This window comes from Stegodyphus dumicola, chromosome X1 (assembly GCF_044657685.1).
Source record: "Stegodyphus dumicola isolate Sdum_Otavi_A_Nest chromosome X1, ASM4465768v1".
In the NCBI taxonomy this organism is placed as follows: Eukaryota; Metazoa; Arthropoda; class Arachnida; order Araneae; family Eresidae; genus Stegodyphus; species Stegodyphus dumicola.
In genome coordinates, this window is record NC_140780.1 from 1,255,036 (window position 1) to 1,279,949 (window position 24,914).

At 33.3% G+C, this 24,914-nt stretch overlaps 1 protein-coding gene and 4 pseudogenes across 1 annotated transcript; all 5 read left to right on the forward strand.

Annotated features, from left to right (window-relative positions):
• Positions 1-2,496: 2,496 nt before the first annotated feature.
• LOC146993044 (ATP-dependent RNA helicase DDX19A-like) lies at positions 2,497-6,494 on the forward strand. Its single transcript, XM_085807009.1, has 2 exons — positions 2,497-2,745; positions 5,259-6,494. The coding sequence occupies exons 1-2, from the start codon at positions 2,571-2,573 to the stop codon at positions 6,254-6,256; spliced, it is 1,173 nt and encodes a 390-aa protein (XP_085663135.1). The 5' UTR covers positions 2,497-2,570; the 3' UTR covers positions 6,257-6,494.
• A 3,332-nt stretch (positions 6,495-9,826) lies between these two features.
• On the forward strand, positions 9,827-11,056 carry LOC146993045 (ATP-dependent RNA helicase DDX19A pseudogene; annotated as a pseudogene).
• A 2,825-nt stretch (positions 11,057-13,881) lies between these two features.
• On the forward strand, positions 13,882-15,589 carry LOC146993046 (ATP-dependent RNA helicase DDX19A pseudogene; annotated as a pseudogene).
• Positions 15,590-18,611: 3,022 nt separating this feature from the next.
• Positions 18,612-20,153, forward strand: LOC146993047 (DEAD-box helicase Dbp80 pseudogene; annotated as a pseudogene).
• A 3,093-nt stretch (positions 20,154-23,246) lies between these two features.
• LOC146993048 (ATP-dependent RNA helicase DDX19A pseudogene) lies at positions 23,247-24,521 on the forward strand (annotated as a pseudogene).
• The last annotated feature ends 393 nt before the right edge of the window (positions 24,522-24,914 follow it).

The window sequence follows — 24,914 nt, forward strand, 5'->3', positions numbered from 1 at the left end:
CTTCTGACCTTCATTTAAGTTTTGATATGGTAATCTATATGCAGGCCCGGATCGAATAGGGTGCGGGGCCCGATTAATTTTTTTTTTTTTTTTTGCGGAGACCTCTCTCTAAAATTAAATACTTAAATAAAATTCAAATTCAGTATATATATATATATGAATATATCAAATGTCATGAATCATCAGAGATGTAAACTTCTACATAAATTAAAAAATAAAAATGTTCAAAATACAAAAACAATTATTGAATATAAATTTACATCACCGGATATGAACGCATGAATTTACATATTTCTAAGTTTTTGTTCTGTAAATTCTAAAATAGTTTAAAAATCTAATTACCTTGCATCTTCACTTTTAATCGACATAATTGCTAAACTATTTAATTTATCCTGATTCATTGTCGCTCTCAGATAGTTTTTTTGTTCTGAAAAATGATCCCTCTCCAGAAGCTCGGAGAGCAATAAACAAGATTAGAAATGCCAGTGGTCTATCATTATCTGATAAAACTTTGAACATTTTAAACGGATTTTCAAAAAATTCTGAAGGAAAAATAGATTTCAAAGCTTCCAGTTCTTCAACTAACATTTTCCCATCTATATCAGCTTCTTTCACTTTTGGTACATCATTTTCTGTTAACTTGGAATCTGTTAGAGAAATTTTTAATTCAGCTGCATGTTTTTGAAGTACTTCTTTTTCCATATTTTGAAGTTTTCACAAAAACTCAAAAGATTCATTATGATTTTTTAATTGTTCAAAACGATCTTTTAGTGATTCTGTTATAACTAAATCTCTTATTTTTTTAGTAATAATCTCAGGCCAAGACGCAGGATCATCAGTTATATTCTGTGATTCCATTTTCATTCCAATATTTGCTTCTTCTTGTTCCGGCTCCATTATGGGCAATTATGTTTCTTCTTCATTCTTCAATTGTTCTTAATCTTCTTCATCTTTATCATGAAATTCTTCATTTTTGTCATTTTCCTCTTCATTTTTATCAGTACTTTCTTCTTCAACTTTGTCATTAGTTTCTCCTTCTCCTTTGTCATCATTATCTATTAAAAAAAATTTGTTTAATGCTCCTCTGAGTTTTTCACTTTCCGTTTTCCTTTTTGCACTTAATTTCCTTTTTAGACTATCAGTTTTAAATTTTCTTCCTACATCTCTTTCTCGTTTCAGTGGATTCGACATCTAATGATAAAATGATAGATTAGGTATCCATTTTTTATCAAATACTATACTTAAATTTTTAATTAAAAAAAGACTTGTTTTGTCAATAAAATTATGTAATACAATTAGTACTTACCTTATTCAACAATTAGTAATTGTAGTCAGAAAATACGACTCTAATAATTATAACGATTAGAAGAATAGCGAACTACAAATGCAAGAAACAATTGACGTTTGATACTATACCAATGGCTGGTATGTTTGTGCAAATAATTGCTTGTGCATATATATGTGCATAGTAGTTAACGTACGTAAAGTAGTTCGCGTACGTAGTGCAAAATCTCTCTAATATAGGACTATCTCGATTAAATTCAATACATTTGACATGAACTTTTACGGGTATGAGTTTTCTATATTATAAAGCATATATTATATAATAATAAACACATTAATAAATCTCATCCAGCAATGCGAACTTAAAATAAATATATTTTTAATTATTTGAATAATTCATAATTTAGCCATTATTGTCAAAAGCAATTTGCTTTAAATTTCAAAATTTTTTTTGTTTATTTTGATGGTAACCCCCTTTCAAATGCTGGGCCCAATCGCCTTTCATCTGGCCCTGTCTATATGGAGCTGCCATAAGGCAATAAGAGCTATTTTTCTAATAGTTCAATTTTAAATCTTCTTGAGCTTAGTTAGAGGGGGACTATAATAAAAGCAGTGCATCTAAGTCATCATAAAGATTTTTAATGGGGATTCAAGTTAGGTGAATTGGATGGCTACTTCCTGTGAGCAGTGTTTTGATGTTTGAGGTACTTATTCAGAAATTTTAGTTTATGCGGACATTCATAATTATCCATAAGAATAAATATTGGACAACCTGCTATAACTTGCAGTGAGATAGCTCAATTGATGAGCCTGATCATCAACACCTTCTATTCCAAAAAAGAAATCTTTCTTCGAGAAATGATTTCAAACTCATCGGATATAAGTAATTCTGATGGATATTTGACATGTTGTAACATGTTAAGATTGCAAACTAAATGAGGTTGTATACGAAGTGAAGAAGTAGCATTATGGCCGTGGGACCATAATTTGATTTCGTTGCAAAAATGTGTATTAGTCATAGATTATTTCAGTTTTACCGAGGGCCTCAATAATTTCATTAGCATGACTGCAGCTACAGTAATACAGTATGTCTTAACTAGCAAGTTTATGGTTTAAAATTAGTTCATTGGAAGATATGAATAAATATAATGTGATTAAAAATTAGCATCTTAATTAAAGATATAAATTTTTTCTTTAGGCATTTGACAAAATTGGGGGTATGTACGACGAAAGCAGATCTGGTAAACAACTTGGGGACAATTGCAAAGTCTAGTGCCAAAGCATTTATGGAAGCAGTGCAGGCTGGTGCTGATATCTCTATGATTGGACAGTTTGGTGTAGGTTTCTGCTCAGCTTATTTAGTTGCAGACAATATAACTGTAACAACAAAACGTAACGATGATGAGCAGTATACTTGGGAATCATCAGACGGTGGATCTTTCATGATTCAACCTGATCATGGTAAGTTATTTAGTGGCATATGGCAATATTAATTTTACTATATTAAGAATAGCTGAGATTTCTTTGGTAGTAAGTTAATAGAATATTAATGTTCAGGTCAATATACAATTTAAGGATATCATTGTAGTTGTAAAAATTGATGACTTTAGATGAGTGTGATGAATCCATGGCCAAGAAGCTATTAGATACATAAATCTAGGATTTCTGTTACTCAGCACATCTGACTGATTACTACAGATTGCTACAATAGTGATAATGAGTGCAAACTGTCACATTAGAGATGATCAGTTCAGTTACATTAAAAATTTTATAACTGCCCCTTTGGCCATAATATATAGTTATTGTGAATTAAAATTTCTTGATGCATTTCATATGTTAACTGGAAATGAAGAAATATATTCACTGACTGACCTTATGACTGTAAGTGGCACTAGAAGAGGGGCAGCTAATTGGCTGGAGAGAAGGAGGCAGAGCAAACAAAAGTGCTCGATGTGTGCCTAGCAGATCAAATGCGAATGGCGGAGTTTTTAATTAGTAGGGAGAAAATCATTTTAACAGCACACATGCTTTGAGTATTATATTTCTCATTTCTAAACCTTTGTAAAGAAAAGAAAAATTTGCTGGGGGTTTCGATATCTATATTTTGGACTGCGTACAGTAATTATGACTTTTTATGTTTAGAAGAGTCACCAGTATAGGTCACTGGTCATTAAATTAATTCAGTCTTACCAGTGACCCTACCAAAGCTAAATTCTGGAACAACTGTTTTACAGAATCTGGAAGATGTATTCATTTATGACATGGTCATTAGGGATTTATTGTGCCTGCTGCTCTCTCAAGGTCACCATTTGGATCTCTCATGAAATCCAAGCGAGCAATTAACTATCCAGATTTTTTTTTTTTTTAAACCACCTATGAACATGAAGCACAATGCTAACTTCACCTAGAAAAGTGCTTTACAAATGGTAGTTTGAATAGTAGGTTTCTATCTGCAGTTTTTTATGATGATGGGAGAGAAGTTCAACTGTATGTTTTATGTTTGTTAACCTCATGGAAGGAAGAAAGAAAAGATCACTAGGCCTTATTGGGAAAATTGAAGTGAAGATTACTTGAAAAGTTGCATTTAGTGAAATATTGAGAAATTGCATTGTGTGCTCTGATAGTGATTTAACATTTAATTTTACCTTCTTCATGCTATATACATCTCTATGGCAAATAATCTTTGTCAATTATTATAATAATAATAATCTTTGTCATCTTTAGAATTTAAAAAAAATTGTTGGTGAAATAACTAATTTGTTCCTCTAATTTTTAATTAAGGACTGGTTCATACTCCTGCTGTTGACATAAAGATGGGATAATGGTTAGAGATGGTGATTGCTGCCCCAGAGAGCCCAGGTTCAATTCTCAGAGAAGGCATGTGTGTTTGTAAGTGTTTTGTTGGCAAGGGGGCACTCAAAATATGCAGCTAGGTGACACCTTTTTGAGAGTTTAATGGTAGGAGAAGAGGGTTTAGCAACCTTCGGAATTTCATCAGCAGTTAGGCTTTGTGATATCTAATATGCCTACTTGAATATTTGCCTTGTTTTAACCTGTCGACCTCTGAGTCCAGTTACTGTAATGATTAGTGATATATATTGATGGGTCTGGCTTTAAGTCCTGGAGAAAGCATGGATGTATGTAAGAATATAGTGTCTGCAGTGAGGGACACTGAAAATATACAGCAAACCTGAAGTCCTTTCAAGAGATTGGTGATAGAGGGAGAAGGGTGAAAGTCTCTTGTACCACCACACCTCTCAAAATTGAGACAGAAAGCCAGGTTGGGGATATACTTGCGAGAATGTACAGGTTCCAGTAATCATATAGTATGTAATCTACTGCTTTTAGTTAGTTATTTATTTCTTAGACTAAAACACTCTTTTTAAATTTGAGCATGTAATAAAATAAAGGTGATAAGACAGCAAATTTTAGGATCACCCTCTAAAAATAAATAGCTAAGTAAATATGTAGATCTCATATTACATGATTACCCAGGTGCTGGCCTTTCCTCAACCTGGCTCTGTTGACACAAACATATTCATGATGTAAAAACTTCACAAAATATGAATATTTATTCTGTCCTGTTTACAAACCAAAGTCTAGATGGTAACTAAACAAGATGGTTCCAAATTGAAATAGATACTATTTCTCCACTGGGAACCATTTTCTACATTTAGTTAGTAGGTAACTTGTATATTCATGAGTTTTTGGACATGGAATTGAATACCATTTAATAAAAGGCATAATAATCATTTTTTTTTTTTTTTTTTTTTTTTTTGTGCAGCAATAGAGTTATCACTTTAAAGTAATGTGACATAAGTAAAATAACTGCTTTTTATGATCTTCATACATTTTAATTATTTGGGACACATGCATTATATTTGTTATGATTTCAGTGTTTCTAAGTATGTCTTTGTCTTTGCATATGTTAGAATTTACAGAAATCTATATTTTGACATTTACATTTTCGATAGGCTTTATCATGGCAGATGTTGATGATTGGAGTCTTTCTGCTGATATACAAGAGAAAGGAATTTCGAAATTAATTGACAATTTAAATTTGGACGATCCTATTCCACCACCTGTGCCACCTCCAATACCTCCTCCAAAGATTCCTGATGAAGCATCAAAAGACTATGATGAAAAAGATGATGAACCTGAATTAAATCCTGCTGAGATATCTGTGATGAAAAAACTTGTAAGATCTCATTTAATTGAAGTTTCTCATGATATAGATATCCAGAGAAATCCTAATTCACCTCTCTATTCTGTGAAATATTTTGAAGAATTGAATCTGCGACCTGAACTTCTTAAAGGTGTGTGTGGTATGGGATTTAATTCACCCTCAAAAATACAAGAGACTGCTCTTCCTACTCTTATTGCAGATCCTCCACAAAATATGATTGCTCAGTCTCAGAGTGGTACGCTTAAAACTGCTGCTTTTCTTTTGGCAAGTTTGAGCAGAGTGGACACAAATTTGAAATATCCTCACGTGCTTATTTTGTCCCCAACATATGAGTTAGCCATGCAGACAGGAAAAGTGACAAAACAAATGGCAAAATTTTGTCCTAACATTGAATTTTGTTTTGCTGTTAGAGGTGAGGTTTTGCAAAGAGGAGAAAAAATTACTGCTCATTTTATGATTGGAACTCCTGGTAAAGTTTATGATTGGGCAATGTGCTATAAGTTTTTTGATCTTAGGAAAATAAAAGTATTTGTTTTAGATGAAGCAGATGTTATGATCTCGACTCAAGGATATCAAGACCAGTCTATTCGCATTCATAAGCAGCTACTGAAAGACTGTCAGATGCTGCTGTTCTCAGCTACTTGTTCTGAAGAAGTCATGGAATTTGCAGAACTGATTTTTTCTGATCCTATTATAATTAAACTGAAAAGGGAAGAAGACAGTTTGGATAATATAGATCAGTATTACATAGTATGCAGAGATAAAGAAATTTCAAGCTTTGTGTAACATATATATGGTACTGTGTCAATAGGACAGGCTATTATATTTTGCCATACCAGGAAGATTGCATCTTGGTTAGTTGAATAGCCATTCTCAATAGATTTAGAGAAGGAAAAGAAAAAGTAAGTAACAATTCTTGGTAAGATGCTCTATAATTATAAAAGTAAAATTTATTTATGAAAGCAGTTTTTGCTTTTCAAAGAATAAAAATATTAATTTACCTTTAATCAAACATGGTATTAATATTCACATCATTCAAATGAGTAATTTTCTAAATTTTTGAAATTTCTGAATTTAAAGAAAAAGAGAAATGAATTATTGATATATATGTTGTTTAATTATTCTGTGTATGGTTAGTCATTTCTTGGATTTTTGTCATTATATTTCCCAATAAAAATATTTGCAAGTTATTGCGATAGAAATTTTTTAAAGTTAATTTTAATCACAAAATATAAATGGACAAAAATATATGATAACTTGATTCAATATTGTAATTTATGTAGTTAAGACCACCCAGTAATGTCCAAAGTAAATGCCTCTGGCAGCATGAATGGCAGATGCTGTGGAAGTGACTCAGATATTGAATGTTTGATAAAGTGTCTGGAGTGATGTATTCTCCAGATATCTTTGCCAGTGTGAAAATTGCTCACATTTTGTGCAACATGACATTTGGCAGTTTTTTAGAGAATCCGGTTATTGAACTTGTAGTAATCTCAAACGTTTTCACACTTAGTGTGAGGACTTACCTGGAAGTAGTGTTCTTGCAGTGAGACTATTTGAAAGCAATTCTGATGGTATGACATGCTGTATTCAAGGCCAGAGCCAATGCAGCTATACCAGTAGCATTTTAGGAGACATGGGATGGCAAAAATCATATCTTCGATTGTGGCTGTGTTATCTTATGGAAAGATTACATATATTAGTTGTCAGCTTGCATGAATGTACTTGATTGTCAAGGATGGACACCAAATTAGTTGAAAGTGCCATTTAGAGCTACTGTTAACGAAGAACACAGAAAATATATAAATCAAATATATTCAAAACAGTTTGTTCAGTTGCGGGCTGCCTCTACCCGAGGCTGGGTGCATTATGAATAAGGACAAAAAATTCTTAATAAGCCATTCTTTATTTTCATCACAACATTCTCACTCTTCCGAGATCAGCTTTCATTCTGTCTACAAGCAAAACATTAGAAAAGCTCAGCACGCAGGCTGACGTCACAAACAGCAGCGCCTCGCGCCAGTTATTGCTTCAGTTCATTTCACAACATACTCCCTCCCCCTTTGAGACTCAGGTTGAGTCTCAAGCTCATAACAAACATTATTTAAAAGATCAAGTTTTTTTTTGGAGCTTTCACAAGTCATCCAGAGGAGGAATATTGTTGCATCACCATTTTATCAGGTGCAGTTCCTCTTTTTAACATACATCCAGCACTAGAATTAGATTTCTCTGCACCCAGTTTCTTATCAGGAATCATGCTTCTATCATTGGCCTGGGTCTCCAGAGGAAAGATGCAATGTATTGGTCGTACAACTGTTCCATGCCGGGTCTTAAGTTTAACCGTACAAATCTTTCCATCACATCCAGGGATCAATTATGTAATTCGGGCTAAGGACCAAAATAAACGTTTTCTGTTATCATCCTCCATCAGTACTTTTTCTCCTACTACAGGTTCCCGAGTTCATTTTTCATTATGTTTTGAACCAGTTGACTAAAGTATTCTTTTCTAAATCGTTGTCTCAGATCATTTAACAATTTAATTCTATACTTTAATCTCTTATTAAGACTCGACGAATTAAATTCATCAAGATCTTCAACATTGGAATTTCTGTTCTCGATAAGAAACATGGCCGGTTTCAGAGGGACTAATTCCTGCAGACCACACCTCTCAAAATTAGGACAGAAAGCCAGGTTGGAAGTATACTTGCGAGAATGTACAGGTTCCGGTAATCATTTACAGTCAAAAGTCATTAATCCGGACTCGTCGGGACTTCGCCGATTCCGGATTATCGATTTTTCCGGATTATAGATCATCAGTTTAAATCTCTTAAGATGGCATGCAGAAATTCTAAAATTAAAAATATGAAACTATAATTTATGAAATAAAGAACAATTATTATCTAAAGGGTATCAAAATTTGCAAAAAGAAAAAGCTTAATATTTATTTGTTTACTTTATTAAATATTTCTTTCAATGTAAGTTGTTTAAGTTTTGCTTCGTTTCATGTGATAATACTTTCTCTTTAATTCTATTAAACAGACATAATTTCTTGTTCAGTTACAAAGTTCCGCTGTTCAAGTCCTATAATTGCTGTGTCTAGAACACCGAGTAATTTGTCAATCGAAATTTTTTCGTTTTCAATAACCTCTGTCACTTTCTTCAAGGAATTATAAGCCAAATAAAATAAAAACATCTGCGCTGAAGATAAGGATAGTGCTGACAGATCAACTTCCAATTCATTACCCGCCCCCGCCCCGGCGATCCCCCCCGCCAAGCAACGTGAAATTGATAAATAGATTTCGGATTTCAAAACATACTTTCGCTTTAGATCCTTTACGTATTAACAAATATATATCGGAAATTCTATTTGATATAATTGAAAGTTTAAGCTTACTTTTATAAAATTGCTCTTACAGTCTGCGAAAAATAATAAGCCGGATCCAATTTGAAAATTAAGGAACAACGCAAACATCAACATTAACTGAAATAGATAATTAGATAATTTTAGCTTATACGTCTATTATACACAAAACGCGCACGCGAAAACGTATTCTGCACTTGCGCACACTCATATGCGCAGTCGTAAAAGGTCTTACGCGCACGCGTAAACGCCTATGCGCATGTGTCAACGCGGCGCATGCGCAGAAAGTTTTTAGTTTTGAGGTCCGGATTATAGATCATTCCGAATTATGGGTGTCCGAATTAACGACTTTTGACTGTAGTATGTGATCTACTGCTTTTAGTTAGTTATTTATTTCTTAGACTAAAACACTCTTTTTAAATTTGAGCATGCAATAAAATAAAGGTGAGAAGACAGCAAATTTTAGGATCACCCTCTAAAAATAAATAGCTAAGTGATTAGATCACGTTACATGATTACCCAGGTGCTGGCCTTTCTTCAAACTGGCTCTGTTGATACAAACATATTCATGATGTAAAAACTTCACAAAATATGATTATTTAGTCTGTCTTGTTTAAAAACCAAAGTCAACTAAACAAGATGGTTCCAAATTGAAATAGATACTATTTCTCCACTGGGAACCATTTTCTACATTTAGTTAGTAGGTAACTTGTATATTCATGAGTTTTTCGACATAGAATTGAATACCATTTAATAAAAAGGCATAATAATCTTTTTTTTTTTTTTTTTTTTGGTGCAGCAATAGAGTTATCACTTTAAAGTAATGTGACATAAGTAAAATAACTGCTTTTTATGATCTTCATACATTTTAATTATTTGGGACACATGCATTATATTTGTTATGATTTCAGTGTTTCTAAGTATGTCTTTGTCTTTGCATATGTTAGAATTTACAGAAATCTATATTTTGACATTTACATTTTCGATAGGCTTTATCATGGCAGATGTTGATGATTGGAGTCTTTCTGCTGATATACAAGAGAAAGGAATTTCGAAATTAATTGACAATTTAAATTTGGACGATCCTATTCCACCACCTGTGCCACCTCCAATACCTCCTCCAAAGATTCCTGATGAAGCATCAAAAGACTATGATGAAAAAGATGATGAACCTGAATTAAATCCTGCTGAGATATCTGTGATGAAAAAACTTGTAAGATCTCATTTAATTGAAGTTTCTCATGATATAGATATCCAGAGAAATCCTAATTCACCTCTCTATTCTGTGAAATATTTTGAAGAATTGAATCTGCGACCTGAACTTCTTAAAGGTGTGTGTGGTATGGGATTTAATTCACCCTCAAAAATACAAGAGACTGCTCTTCCTACTCTTATTGCAGATCCTCCACAAAATATGATTGCTCAGTCTCAGAGTGGTACGCTTAAAACTGCTGCTTTTCTTTTGGCAAGTTTGAGCAGAGTGGACACAAATTTGAAATATCCTCACGTGCTTATTTTGTCCCCAACATATGAGTTAGCCATGCAGACAGGAAAAGTGACAAAACAAATGGCAAAATTTTGTCCTAACATTGAATTTTGTTTTGCTGTTAGAGGTGAGGTTTTGCAAAGAGGAGAAAAAATTACTGCTCATTTTATGATTGGAACTCCTGGTAAAGTTTATGATTGGGCAATGTGCTATAAGTTTTTTGATCTTAGGAAAATAAAAGTATTTGTTTTAGATGAAGCAGATGTTACGATCTCGACTCAAGGATATCAAGACCAGTCTATTCGCATTCATAAGCAGCTACTGAAAGACTGTCAGATGCTGCTGTTCTCAGCTACTTGTTCTGAAGAAGTCATGGAATTTGCAGAACTGATTTTTTCTGATCCTATTATAATTAAACTGAAAAGGGAAGAAGACAGTTTGGATAATATAGATCAGTATTACATAGTATGCAGAGATAAAGAAATTTCAAGCTTTGTGTAACATATATATGGTACTGTGTCAATAGGACAGGCTATTATATTTTGCCATACCAGGAAGATTGCATCTTGGTTAGTTGAATAGCCATTCTCAATAGATTTAGAGAAGGAAAAGAAAAAGTAAGTAACAATTCTTGGTAAGATGCTCTATAATTATAAAAGTAAAATTTATTTATGAAAGCAGTTTTTGCTTTTCAAAGAATAAAAATATTAATTTACCTTTAATCAAACATGGTATTAATATTCACATCATTCAAATGAGTAATTTTCTAAATTTTTGAAATTTCTGAATTTAAAGAAAAAGAGAAATGAATTATTGATATATATGTTGTTTAATTATTCTGTGTATGGTTAGTCATTTCTTGGATTTTTGTCATTATATTTCCCAATAAAAATATTTGCAAGTTATTGCGATAGAAATTTTTTAAAGTTAATTTTAATCACAAAATATAAATGGACAAAAATATATGATAACTTGATTCAATATTGTAATTTATGTAGTTAAGACCACCCAGTAATGTCCAAAGTAAATGCCTCTGGCAGCATGAATGGCAGATGCTGTGGAAGTGACTCAGATATTGAATGTTTGATAAAGTGTCTGGAGTGATGTATTCTCCAGATATCTTTGCCAGTGTGAAAATTGCTCACATTTTGTGCAACATGACATTTGGCAGTTTTTTAGAGAATCCGGTTATTGAACTTGTAGTAATCTCAAACGTTTTCACACTTAGTGTGAGGACTTACCTGGAAGTAGTGTTCTTGCAGTGAGACTATTTGAAAGCAATTCTGATGGTATGACATGCTGTATTCAAGGCCAGAGCCAATGCAGCTATACCAGTAGCATTTTAGGAGACATGGGATGGCAAAAATCATATCTTCGATTGTGGCTGTGTTATCTTATGGAAAGATTACATATATTAGTTGTCAGCTTGCATGAATGTACTTGATTGTCAAGGATGGACACCAAATTAGTTGAAAGTGCCATTTAGAGCTACTGTTAACGAAGAACACAGAAAATATATAAATCAAATATATTCAAAACAGTTTGTTCAGTTGCGGGCTGCCTCTACCCGAGGCTGGGTGCATTATGAATAAGGACAAAAAATTCTTAATAAGCCATTCTTTATTTTCATCACAACATTCTCACTCTTCCGAGATCAGCTTTCATTCTGTCTACAAGCAAAACATTAGAAAAGCTCAGCACGCAGGCTGACGTCACAAACAGCAGCGCCTCGCGCCAGTTATTGCTTCAGTTCATTTCACAACATACTCCCTCCCCCTTTGAGACTCAGGTTGAGTCTCAAGCTCATAACAAACATTATTTAAAAGATCAAGTTTTTTTTTTGGAGCTTTCACAAGTCATCCAGAGGAGGAATATTGTTGCATCACCATTTTATCAGGTGCAGTTCCTCTTTTTAACATACATCCAGCATCAGAATTAGATTTCTCTGCACCCAGTTTCTTATCAGGAATCATGCTTCTATCATTGGCCTGGGTCTCCAGAGGAAAGATGCAATGTATTGGTCGTACATCTGTTCCATGCCGGGTCTTAAGTTTAACCGTACAAATCTTTCCATCACATCCAGGGATCAATTATGTAATTCGGGCTAAGGACCAAAATAAACATTTTCTGTTATCATCCTCCATCAGTACTTTTTCTCCTACTACAGGTTCCCGAGTTCATTTTTCATTATGTTTTGAACCAGTTGACTAAAGTATTCTTTTCTAAATCGTTGTCTCAGATCATTTAACAATTTAGTTCTATACTTTAATCTCTTATTAAGACTCGATGAATTTAATTCATCAAGATCTTCAACATCGGAATTTCTGTTCTCGATAAGAAACATGGCCGGTTTCAGAGGGACTAATTCCTGCAGACCACACCTCTCAAAATTGGGACAGAAAGCCAGGTTGGAAGTATACTTGCGAGAATGTACAGGTTCCGGTAATCATATACAGTCAAAAGTCGTTAATCCGGACTCGTCGGGACTTCGGCGATTCCGGATTATCGATTTTTCCGGATTATAGATCATCAGTTTAAATCTCGTAAGATGGCATGCAGAAATTCTAAAATTAAAAATATGAAACCGTAATTTATGAAATAAAGAACAATTATGATCTAAAGGGTATCAAAATTTGCAAAAAGAAAAAGCTTAATATTTATTTGTTTACTTTATTAAACATTTCTTTCAATGTTGTAAGTTATAAGTTTTGCTTCGTTTCATGTGATAATACTTTCTCTTTAATTCTATTAAACAGACATAATTTCTTGTTCAGTTACAAAGTTCCTCTGTTCAAGTCCTATAATTGCTCTGCCACTTTCTTCAAGGAATTATAAGCCAAATAAAATAAAAACATCTGCGCTGAAGATAAGGATAGTGCTGACAGATGAACTTCCAATTCATTACCCGCCCCCGCCCCGGCGATCCCCCCCCGCCAAGCAACGTGAAATTGATAAATAGATTTCGTATTTCAAAACATGCTTTCGCTTTAGATCCTTTACGTATTAACAAATATATATCGGAAATTCTATTTGATATAATTGAAAGTTTAAGCTTACTTTTATAAAATTGCTCTTACAGTCTGCGAAAAATAATAAGCCGGATCCAATTTGAAAATTAAGGAACAACGCAAACATCAACATTAACTGAAATAGATAATTAGATAATTTTAGCTTATACGTCTATTATACACAAAACGCACACGCGAAAACGTATTCTGCACTTGCGCACACTCATATGCGCAGTCGTAAAAGGTCTTACGCGCACGCGTAAACGCCTATGCGCATGTGTCAACACGGCGCATGCGCAGAAAGTTTTTAGTTTTGAGGTCCGGATTATAGATCATTCCGAATTTATGGGTGTCCGAATTAACGACTTTTGACTGTAGTATGTGATCTACTGCTTTTAGTTAGTTATTTATTTCTTAGACTAAAACACTCTTTTTAAATTTGAGCATGCAATAAAATAAAGGTGAGAAGACAGCAAATTTTAGGATCACCCTCTAAAAATAAATAGCTAAGTGATTAGATCACATGTTACATGATTACCCAGGTGCTGGCCTTTCTTCAACCTGGCTCTGTTGATACAAACATATTCATGATGTAAAAATTTCACAAAATATGATTATTTAGTCTGTCTTGTTTAAAAACCAAAGTCAACTAAACAAGATGGTTCCAAATTGAAATAGATACTATTTCTCCACTGGGAACCATTTTCTACATTTAGTTAGTAGGTAACTTGTATATTCATGAGTTTTTCGACATAGAATTGAATACCATTTAATAAAAAGGCATAATAATCTTTTTTTTTTTTTTTTTTTTTTTTTTTTTTTTTTTTTTTTTTTTGTGCAGCAATAGAGTTATCACTTTAAAGTAATGTGACATAAGTAAAATAACTGCTTTTTATGATCTTCATACATTTTAATTATTTGGGACACATGCATTATATTTGTTATGATTTCAGTGTTTCTAAGTATGTCTTTATCTTTGCATATGTTAGAATTTACAGAAATCTATATTTTGACATTTACATTTTCGATAGGCTTTATCATGGCAGATGTTGATGATTGGAGTCTTTCTGCTGATATACAAGAGAAAGGAATTTCGAAATTAATTGACAATTTAAATTTGGACGATCCTATTCCACCACCTGTGCCACCTCCAATACCTCCTCCAAAGATTCCTGATGAAGCATCAAAAGACTATGATGAAAAAGATGATGAACCTGAATTAAATCCTGCTGAGATATCTGTGATGAAAAAACTTGTAAGATCTCATTTAATTGAAGTTTCTCATGATATAGATATCCAGAGAAATCCTAATTCACCTCTCTATTCTGTGAAATATTTTGAAGAATTGAATCTGCGACCTGAACTTCTTAAAGGTGTGTGTGGTATGGGATTTAATTCACCCTCAAAAATACAAGAGACTGCTCTTCCTACTCTTATTGCAGATCCTCCACAAAATATGATTGCTCAGTCTCAGAGTGGTACGCTTAAAACTGCTGCTTTTCTTTTGGCAAGTTTGAGCAGAGTGGACACAAATTTGAAATATCCTCACGTGCTTATTTTGTCCCCAACATATGAGTTAGCCATGCAGACAGGAAAAGTGACAAAACAAATGGCAAAATTTTGTCCTAACATTGAATTTTGTTTTGCTGTTAGAGGTGAGGTTTTGCAAAGAGGAGAAAAAATTACTGCTCATTTTATGATTGGAACTCCTGGTAAAGTTTATGATTGGGCAATGTGCTATAAGTTTTTTGATCTTAGGAAAATAAAAGTATTTGTTTTAGATGAAGCAGATGTTATGATCTCGACTCAAGGATATCAAGACCAGTCTATTCGCATTCATAAGCAGCTACTGAAAGACTGTCAGATGCTGCTGTTCTCAGCTACTTGTTCTGAAGAAGTCATGGAATTTGCAGAACTGATTTTTTCTGATCCTATTATAATTAAACTGAAAAGGGAAGAAGACAGTTTGGATAATATAGATCAGTATTACATAGTATGCAGAGATAAAGAAATTTCAAGCTTCGTGTAACATATATATGGTACTGTGTCAATAGGACAGGCTATTATATTTTGCCATACCAGGAAGATTGCATCTTGGTTAGTTGAATAGCCATTCTCAATAGATTTAGAGAAGGAAAAGAAAAAGTAAGTAACAATTCTTGGTAAGATGCTCTATAATTATAAAAGTAAAATTTATTTATGAAAGCAGTTTTTGCTTTTCAAAGAATAAAAATATTAATTTACCTTTAATCAAACATGGTATTAATATTCACATCATTCAAATGAGTAATTTTCTAAATTTTTGAAATTTCTGAATTTAAAGAAAAAGAGAAATGAATTATTGATATATATGTTGTTTAATTATTCTGTGTATGGTTAGTCATTTCTTGGATTTTTGTCATTATATTTCCCAATAAAAATATTTGCAAGTTATTGCGATAGAAATTTTTTAAAGTTAATTTTAATCACAAAATATAAATGGACAAAAATATATGATAACTTGATTCAATATTGTAATTTATGTAGTTAAGACCACCCAGTAATGTCCAAAGTAAATGCCTCTGGCAGCATGAATGGCAGATGCTGTGGAAGTGACTCAGATATTGAATGTTTGATAAAGTGTCTGGAGTGATGTATTCTCCAGATATCTTTGCCAGTGTGAAAATTGCTCACATTTTGTGCAACATGACATTTGGCAGTTTTTTAGAGAATCCGGTTATTGAACTTGTAGTAATCTCAAACGTTTTCACACTTAGTGTGAGGACTTACCTGGAAGTAGTGTTCTTGCAGTGAGACTATTTGAAAGCAATTCTGATGGTATGACATGCTGTATTCAAGGCCAGAGCCAATGCAGCTATACCAGTAGCATTTTAGGAGACATGGGATGGCAAAAATCATATCTTCGATTGTGGCTGTGTTATCTTATGGAAAGATTACATATATTAATTGTCAACTTGCATGAATGTACTTGATTGTCAAGGATGGACACCAAATTAGTTGAAAGTGCCATTTAGAGCTACTGTTAACGAAGAACACAGAAAATATATAAATCAAATATATTAAAAACAGTTTGTTCAGTTGCGGGCTGCCTCTATCCGAGGCTGGGTGCATTATGAATAAAGACAAAAAATTCTTAATAAGCCATTCTTTATTTTCACCACAACATTTTCACTCTTCCGAGATCAGCTTTCGTTCTGTCTACAAGCAAAACATTCGAAAAACTCAGCACGCAGGCTGACGTCACAAACAGCAGCGCCTCGCGCCAGTTATTGCTTCAGTTCATTTCACAACATACTCCCTCCCCCTTTGAGACTCAGGTTGAGTCTCAAGCTCATAACAAACATTATTTAAAAGATCAAGTTTTTTTTTTGGAGCTTTCACAAGTCATCCAGAGGAGGAATATTGTTGCATCACCATTTTATCAGGTGCAGTTCCTCTTTTTAACATACATCCAGCACTAGAATTAGATTTCTCTGCACCCAGTTTCTTATCAGGAATCATGCTTCTATCATTGGCCTGGGTCTCCAGAGGAAAGATGCAATGTATTGGTCGTACAACTGTTCCATGCCGGGTCTTAAGTTTAACCGTACAAATCTTTCCATCACATCCAGGGATCAATTATGTAATTCGGGCTAAGGACCAAAATAAACATTTTCTGTTATCATCCTCCATCAGTACTTTTTCTCCTACTACAGGTTCCCGAGTTCATTTTTCATTATGTTTTGAACCAGTTGACTAAAGTATTCTTTTCTAAATCGTTGTCTCAGATCATTTAACAATTTAGTTCTATACTTTAATCTCTTATTAAGACTCGACGAATTTAATTCATCAAGATCTTCAACATCGGAATTTCTGTTCTCGATAAGAAACATGGCCGGTTTCAGAGGGACTAATTCCTGCAGACCACACCTCTCAAAATTGGGACAGAAAGCCAGGTTGGAAGTATACTTGCGAGAATGTACAGGTTCCGGTAATCATATACAGTCAAAAGTCGTTAATCCGGACTCGTCGGGACTTCGGCGATTCCGGATTATCGATTTTTCCGGATTATAGATCATCAGTTTAAATCTCGTAAGATGGCATGCAGAAATTCTAAAATTAAAAATATGAAACCGTAATTTATGAAATAAAGAACAATTATGATCTAAAGGGTATCAAAATTTGCAAAAAGAAAAAGCTTAATATTTATTTGTTTACTTTATTAAACATTTCTTTCAATGTAAGTTGTTTAAGTTTTGCTTCGTTTCATGTGATAATACTTTCTCTTTAATTCTATTAAACAGACATAATTTCTTGTTCAGTTACAAAGTTCCGCTGTTCAAGTCCTATAATTGCTGTGTCTAGAACACCGACTAATTTGTCAATCGAAATTTTTTCGTTTTCAATAACCTCTGTCACTTTCTTCAAGGAATTATAAGCCAAATAAAATAAAAACATCTGCGCTGAAGATAAGGATAGTGCTGACAGATCAACTTCCAATTCATTACCCGCCCCGGCGATCCCCCCGCCAAGCAACGTGAAATTGATAAATAGATTTCGGATTTCAAAACATACTTTCGCTTTAGATCCTTTACGTATTAACAAATATATATCGGAAATTCTATTTGATATAATTGAAAGTTTAAGCTTACTTTTATAAAATTGCTCTTACAGTCTGCGAAAAATAATAAGCCGGATCCAATTTGAAAATTAAGGAACAACGCAAACATCAACATTAACTGAAATAGATAATTAGATAATTTTAGCTTATACGTCTATTATACACAAAACGCGCACGCGAAAACGTATTCTGCACTTGCGCACACTCATATGCGCAGTCGTAAAAGGTCTTACGCGCACGCGTAAACGCCTATGCGCATGTGTCAACGCGGCGCATGCGCAGAAAGTTTTTAGTTTTGAGGTCCGGATTATAGATCATTCCGAATTATGGGTGTCCGAATTAACGACTTTTGACTGTAGTATGTGATCTACTGCTTTTAGTTAGTTATTTATTTCTTAGACTAAAACACTCCTTTTAAATTTGAGCATGCAATAAAATAAAGGTGAGAAGACAGCAAATTTTAGGATCACCCTCTAAAAATAAATAGCTAAGTGATTAGATCACATGTTACATGATTACCCAGGTGCTGGCCTTTCTTCAACCTGGCTCTGTTGATACAAACATATTCATGATGTAAAAACTTCACAAAATGTGATTATTTAGTCTGTCTTGTTTAAAAACCAAAGTCAACTAAACAAGATGGTTCCAAATTGAAATAGATACTATTTCTCCACTGGGAACCATTTTCTACATTTAGTTAGTAGGTAACTTGTATATTCATGAGTTTTTGGACATGGAATTGAATACCATTTAATAAAAGGCATAATAATCATTTTTTTTTTTTTTTTTTTTTTTTGTGCAGCAATAGAGTTATCACTTTAAAGTAATGTGACATAAGTAAAATAACTGCTTTTTATGATCTTCATACATTTTAATTATTTGGGACACATGCATTATATTTGTTATGATTTCAGTGTTTCTAAGTATGTCTTTATCTTTGCATATGTTAGAATTTACAGAAATCTATATTTTGACATTTACATTTTCGATAGGCTTTATCATGGCAGATGTTGATGATTGGAGTCTTTCTGCTGATATACAAGAGAAAGGAATTTCGAAATTAATTGACAATTTAAATTTGGACGATCCTATTCCACCACCTGTGCCACCTCCAATACCTCCTCCAAAGATTCCTGATGAAGCATCAAAAGACTATGATGAAAAAGATGATGAACCTGAATTAAATCCTGCTGAGATATCTGTGATGAAAAAACTTGTAAGATCTCATTTAATTGAAGTTTCTCATGATATAGATATCCAGAGAAATCCTAATTCACCTCTCTATTCTGTGAAATATTTTGAAGAATTGAATCTGCGACCTGAACTTCTTAAAGGTGTGTGTGGTATGGGATTTAATTCACCCTCAAAAATACAAGAGACTGCTCTTCCTACTCTTATTGCAGATCCTCCACAAAATATGATTGCTCAGTCTCAGAGTGGTATGCTTAAAACTGCTGCTTTTCTTTTGGCAAGTTTGAGCAGAGTGGACACAAATTTGAAATATCCTCACGTGCGTATTTTGTCCCCAACATATGAGTTAGCCATACAGACAGGAAAAGTGACAAAACAAATGGCAAAATTTTGTCCTAACATTGAATTTTATTTTGCTGTTAGAGGTGAGGTTTTGCAAAGAGGAGAAAAAATTACTGCTCATTTTATGATTGGAACTCCTGGTAAAGTTTATGATTGGGCAATGTGCTATAAGTTTTTTGATCTTAGGAAAATAAAAGTATTTGTTTTAGATGAAGCAGATGTTATGATCTCGACTCAAGGATATCAAGACCAGTCTATTCGCATTCATAAGCAGCTACTGAAAGACTGTCAGATGCTGCTGTTCTCAGCTACTTGTTCTGAAGAAGTCATGGAATTTGCAGAACTGATTTTTTCTGATCCTATTATAATTAAACTGAAAAGGGAAGAAGACAGTTTGGATAATATAGATCAGTATTACATAGTATGCAGAGATAAAGAAATTTCAAGCTTTGTGTAACATATATATGGTACTGTGTCAATAGGACAGGCTATTATATTTTGCCATACCAGGAAGATTGCATCTTGGTTAGTTGAATAGCCATTCTCAATAGATTTAGAGAAGGAAAAGAAAAAGTAAGTAACAATTCTTGGTAAGATGCTCTATAATTATAAAAGTAAAATTTATTTATGAAAGCAGTTTTTGCTTTTCAAAGAATAAAAATATTAATTTACCTTTAATCAAACATGGTATTAATATTCACATCATTCAAATGAGTAATTTTCTAAATTTTTGAAATTTCTGAATTTAAAGAAAAAGAGAAATGAATTATTGATATATATGTTGTTTAATTATTCTGTGTATGGTTAGTCATTTCTTGGATTTTTGTCATTATATTTCCCAATAAAAATATTTGCAAGTTATTGCGATAGAAATTTTTTAAAGTTAATTTTAATCACAAAATATAAATGGACAAAAATATATGATAACTTGATTCAATATTGTAATTTATGTAGTTAAGACCACCCAGTAATGTCCAAAGTAAATGCCTCTGGCAGCATGAATGGCAGATGCTGTGGAAGTGACTCAGATATTGAATGTTTGATAAAGTGTCTGGAGTGATGTATTCTCCAGATATCTTTGCCAGTGTGAAAATTGCTCACATTTTGTGCAACATGACATTTGGCAGTTTTTTAGAGAATCCGGTTATTGAACTTGTAGTAATCTCAAACGTTTTCACACTTAGTGTGAGGACTTACCTGGAAGTAGTGTTCTTGCAGTGAGACTATTTGAAAGCAATTCTGATGGTATGACATGCTGTATTCAAGGCCAGAGCCAATGCAGCTATACCAGTAGCATTTTAGGAGACATAGGATGGCAAAAATCATATCTTCGATTGTGGCTGTGTTATCTTATGGAAAGATTACATATATTAATTGTCAACTTGCATGAATGTACTTGATTGTCAAGGATGGACACCAAATTAGTTGAAAGTGCCATTTAGAGCTACTGTTAACGAAGAACACAGAAAATATATAAATCAAATATATTAAAAACAGTTTGTTCAGTTGCGGGCTGCCTCTATCCGAGGCTGGGTGCATTATGAATAAAGACAAAAAATTCTTAATAAGCCATTCTTTATTTTCACCACAACATTTTCACTCTTCCGAGATCAGCTTTCGTTCTGTCTACAAGCAAAACATTCGAAAAACTCAGCACGCAGGTTGACGTCACAAACAGCAGCGCCTCGCGCCAGTTATTGCTTCAGTTCATTTCACAACATACTCCCTCCCCCTTTGAGACTCAGGTTGAGTCTCAAGCTCATAACAAACATTATTTAAAAGATCAAGTTTTTTTTGGAGCTTTCACAAGTCATCCAGAGGAGGAATATTGTTGCATCACCATTTTATCAGGTGCAGTTCCTCTTTTTAACATACATCCAGCACTAGAATTAGATTTCTCTGCACCCAGTTTCTTATCAGGAATCATGCTTCTATCATTGGCCTGGGTCTCCAGAGGAAAGATGCAATGTATTGGTCGTACAACTGTTCCATGCCGGGTCTTAAGTTTAACCGTACAAATCTTTCCATCACATCCAGGGATCAATTATGTAATTCGGGCTAAGGACCAAAATAAACATTTTCTGTTATCATCCTCCATCAGTACTTTTTCTCCTACTACAGGTTCCCGAGTTCATTTTTCATTATGTTTTGAACCAGTTGACTAAAGTATTCTTTTCTAAATCGTTGTCTCAGATCATTTAACAATTTAGTTCTATACTTTAATCTCTTATTAAGACTCGACAAATTTAATTCATCAAGATCTTCAACATCGGAATTTCTGTTCTCGATAAGAAACATGGCCGGTTTCAGAGGGACTAATTCCTGCAGACCACACCTCTCAAAATTGGGACAGAAAGCCAGGTTGGAAGTATACTTGCGAGAATGTACAGGTTCCGGTAATCATATACAGTCAAAAGTCGTTAATCCGGACTCGTCGGGACTTCGGCGATTCCGGATTATCGATTTTCCGGATTATAGATCATCAGTTTAAATCTCGTAAGATGGCATGCAGAAATTCTAAAATTAAAAATATGAAACCATAATTTATGAAATAAAGAACAATTATGATCTAAAGGGTATCAAAATTTGCAAAAAGAAAAAGCTTAATATTTATTTGTTTACTTTATTAAACATTTCTTTCAATGTAAGTTATAAGTTTTGCTTCGTTTCATGTGATAATACTTTCTCTTTAATTCTATTAAACAGACATAATTTCTTGTTCAGTTACAAAGTTCCGCTGTTCAAGTCCTATAATTGCTGTGTCTAGAACACCAAGTAATTTGTCAATCAACATCTGCGCTGAAGATAAGGATAGTGCTGACAGATCAACTTCCAATTCATTACCCCCCCCTGCCCCGGCGATCCCCCCCGCCAAGCAACGTGAAATTGATAAATAGATTTCGGATTTCAAAACATACTTTCGCTTTAGATCCTTTACGTATTAACAAATATATATCGGAAATTCTATTTGATATAATTGAAAGTTTAAACTTACTTTTATAAAATTGCTCTTACAGTCTGCGAAAAATAATAAGCCAGATCCAATTTGAAAATTAAGGAACAACGCAAACATCAACATTAACTGAAATAGATAATTAGATAATTTTAGCTTATACGTCTATTATACACAAAACGCGCACGCGAAAACGTATTCTGCACTTGCACACACTCATATGCACAGTCGTAAAAGGTCTTACGCGCACGCGTAAACGCCTATGCGCATGTGTCAATGCGGCGCATGCGCAGAAAGTTTTTAGTTTTGAGGTTTGGATTATAGATCATTCCGAATTATGGGTGTCCGAATTAACGACTTTTGACTGTAGTATGTGATCTACTGCTTTTAGTTAGTTATTTATTTCTTAGACTAAAACACTCTTTTTAAATTTGAGCATGCAATAAAATAAAGGTGAGAAGACAGCAAATTTTAGGATCACCCTCTAAAAATAAATAGCTAAGTGATTAGATCACATGTTACATGATTACCCAGGTGCTGGCCTTTCTTCAACCTGGCTCTGTTAATACAAACATATTCATGATGTAAAAACTTCACAAAATATGATTATTTAGTCTGTCTTGTTTAAAAACCAAAGTCAACTAAACAAGATGGTTCCAAATTGAAATAGATACTATTTCTCCACTGGGAACCATTTTCTACATTTAGTTAGTAGGTAACTTGTATATTCATGAGTTTTTGGACATAGAATTGAATACCATTTAATAAAAGGCATAATAATCAGTTTTTTTTTTTTTTTTTTTTTTTTGTGCTGCAATAGAGTTATCACTTTAAAGTAATGTGACATAAGTAAAATAACTGCTTTTTATGATCTTCATACATTTTAATTATTTGGGACACATGCATTATATTTGTTATGATTTCAGTGTTTCTAAGTATGTCTTTATCTTTGCATATGTTAGAATTTACAGAAATCTATATTTTGACATTTACATTTTCGATAGGCTTTATCATGGCAGATGTTGATGATTGGAGTCTTTCTGCTGATATACAAGAGAAAGGAATTTCGAAATTAATTGACAATTTAAATTTGGACGATCCTATTCCACCACCTGTGCCACCTCCAATACCTCCTCCAAAGATTCCTGATGAAGCATCAAAAGACTATGATGAAAAAGATGATGAACCTGAATTAAATCCTGCTGAGACTGTGATGAAAAAACTTGTAAGATCTCATTTAATTGAAGTTTCTCATGATATAGATATCCAGAGAAATCCTAATTCACCTCTCTATTCTGTGAAATATTTTGAAGAATTGAATCTGCGACCTGAACTTCTTAAAGGTGTGTGTGGTATGGGATTTAATTCACCCTCAAAAATACAAGAGACTGCTCTTCCTACTCTTATTGCAGATCCTCCACAAAATATGATTGCTCAGTCTCAGAGTGGTACGCTTAAAATTGCTGCTTTTCTTTTGGCAAGTTTGAGCAGAGTGGACACAAATTTGAAATATCCTCACGTGCTTATTTTGTCCCCAACATATGAGTTAGCCATGCAGACAGGAAAAGTGACAAAACAAATGGCAAAATTTTGTCCTAACATTGAATTTTGTTTTGCTGTTAGAGGTGAGGTTTTGCAAAGAGGAGAAAACATTACTGCTCATTTTATGATTGGAACTCCTGGTAAAGTTTATGATTGGGCAATGTGCTATAAGTTTTTTGATCTCAGTAAAATAAAAGTATTTGTTTTAGATGAAGCAGATGTTATGATCTCGACTCAAGGATATCAAGACCAGTCTATTCGCATTCATAAGCAGCTACTGAAAGACTGTCAGATGCTGCTGTTCTCAGCTACTTGTTCTGAAGAAGTCATGGAATTTGCAGAACTGATTTTTTCTGATCCTATTATAATTAAACTGAAAAGGGAAGAAGACAGTTTGGATAATATAGATCAGTATTACATAGTATGCAGAGATAAAGAAATTTCAAGCTTCGTGTAACATATATATGGTACTGTGTCAATAGGACAGGCTATTATATTTTGCCATACCAGGAAGACTGCATCTTGGTTAGTTGAATAGCCATTCTCAATAGATTTAGAGAAGGAAAAGAAAAAGTAAGTAACAATTCTTGGTAAGATGCTCTATAATTATAAAAGTAAAATTTATTTATGAAAGCAGTTTTTGCTTTTCAAAGAATAAAAATATTAATTTACCTTTAATCAAACATGGTATTAATATTCACATCATTCAAATGAGTAATTTTCTAAATTTTTGAAATTTCTGAATTTAAAGAAAAAGAGAAATGAATTATTGATATATATGTTGTTTAATTATTCTGTGTATGGTTAGTCATTTCTTGGATTTTTGTCATTATATTTCCCAATAAAAATATTTGCAAGTTATTGCGATAGAAATTTTTTAAAGTTAATTTTAATCACAAAATATAAATGGACAAAAATATATGATAACTTGATTCAATATTGTAATTTATGTAGTTAAGAC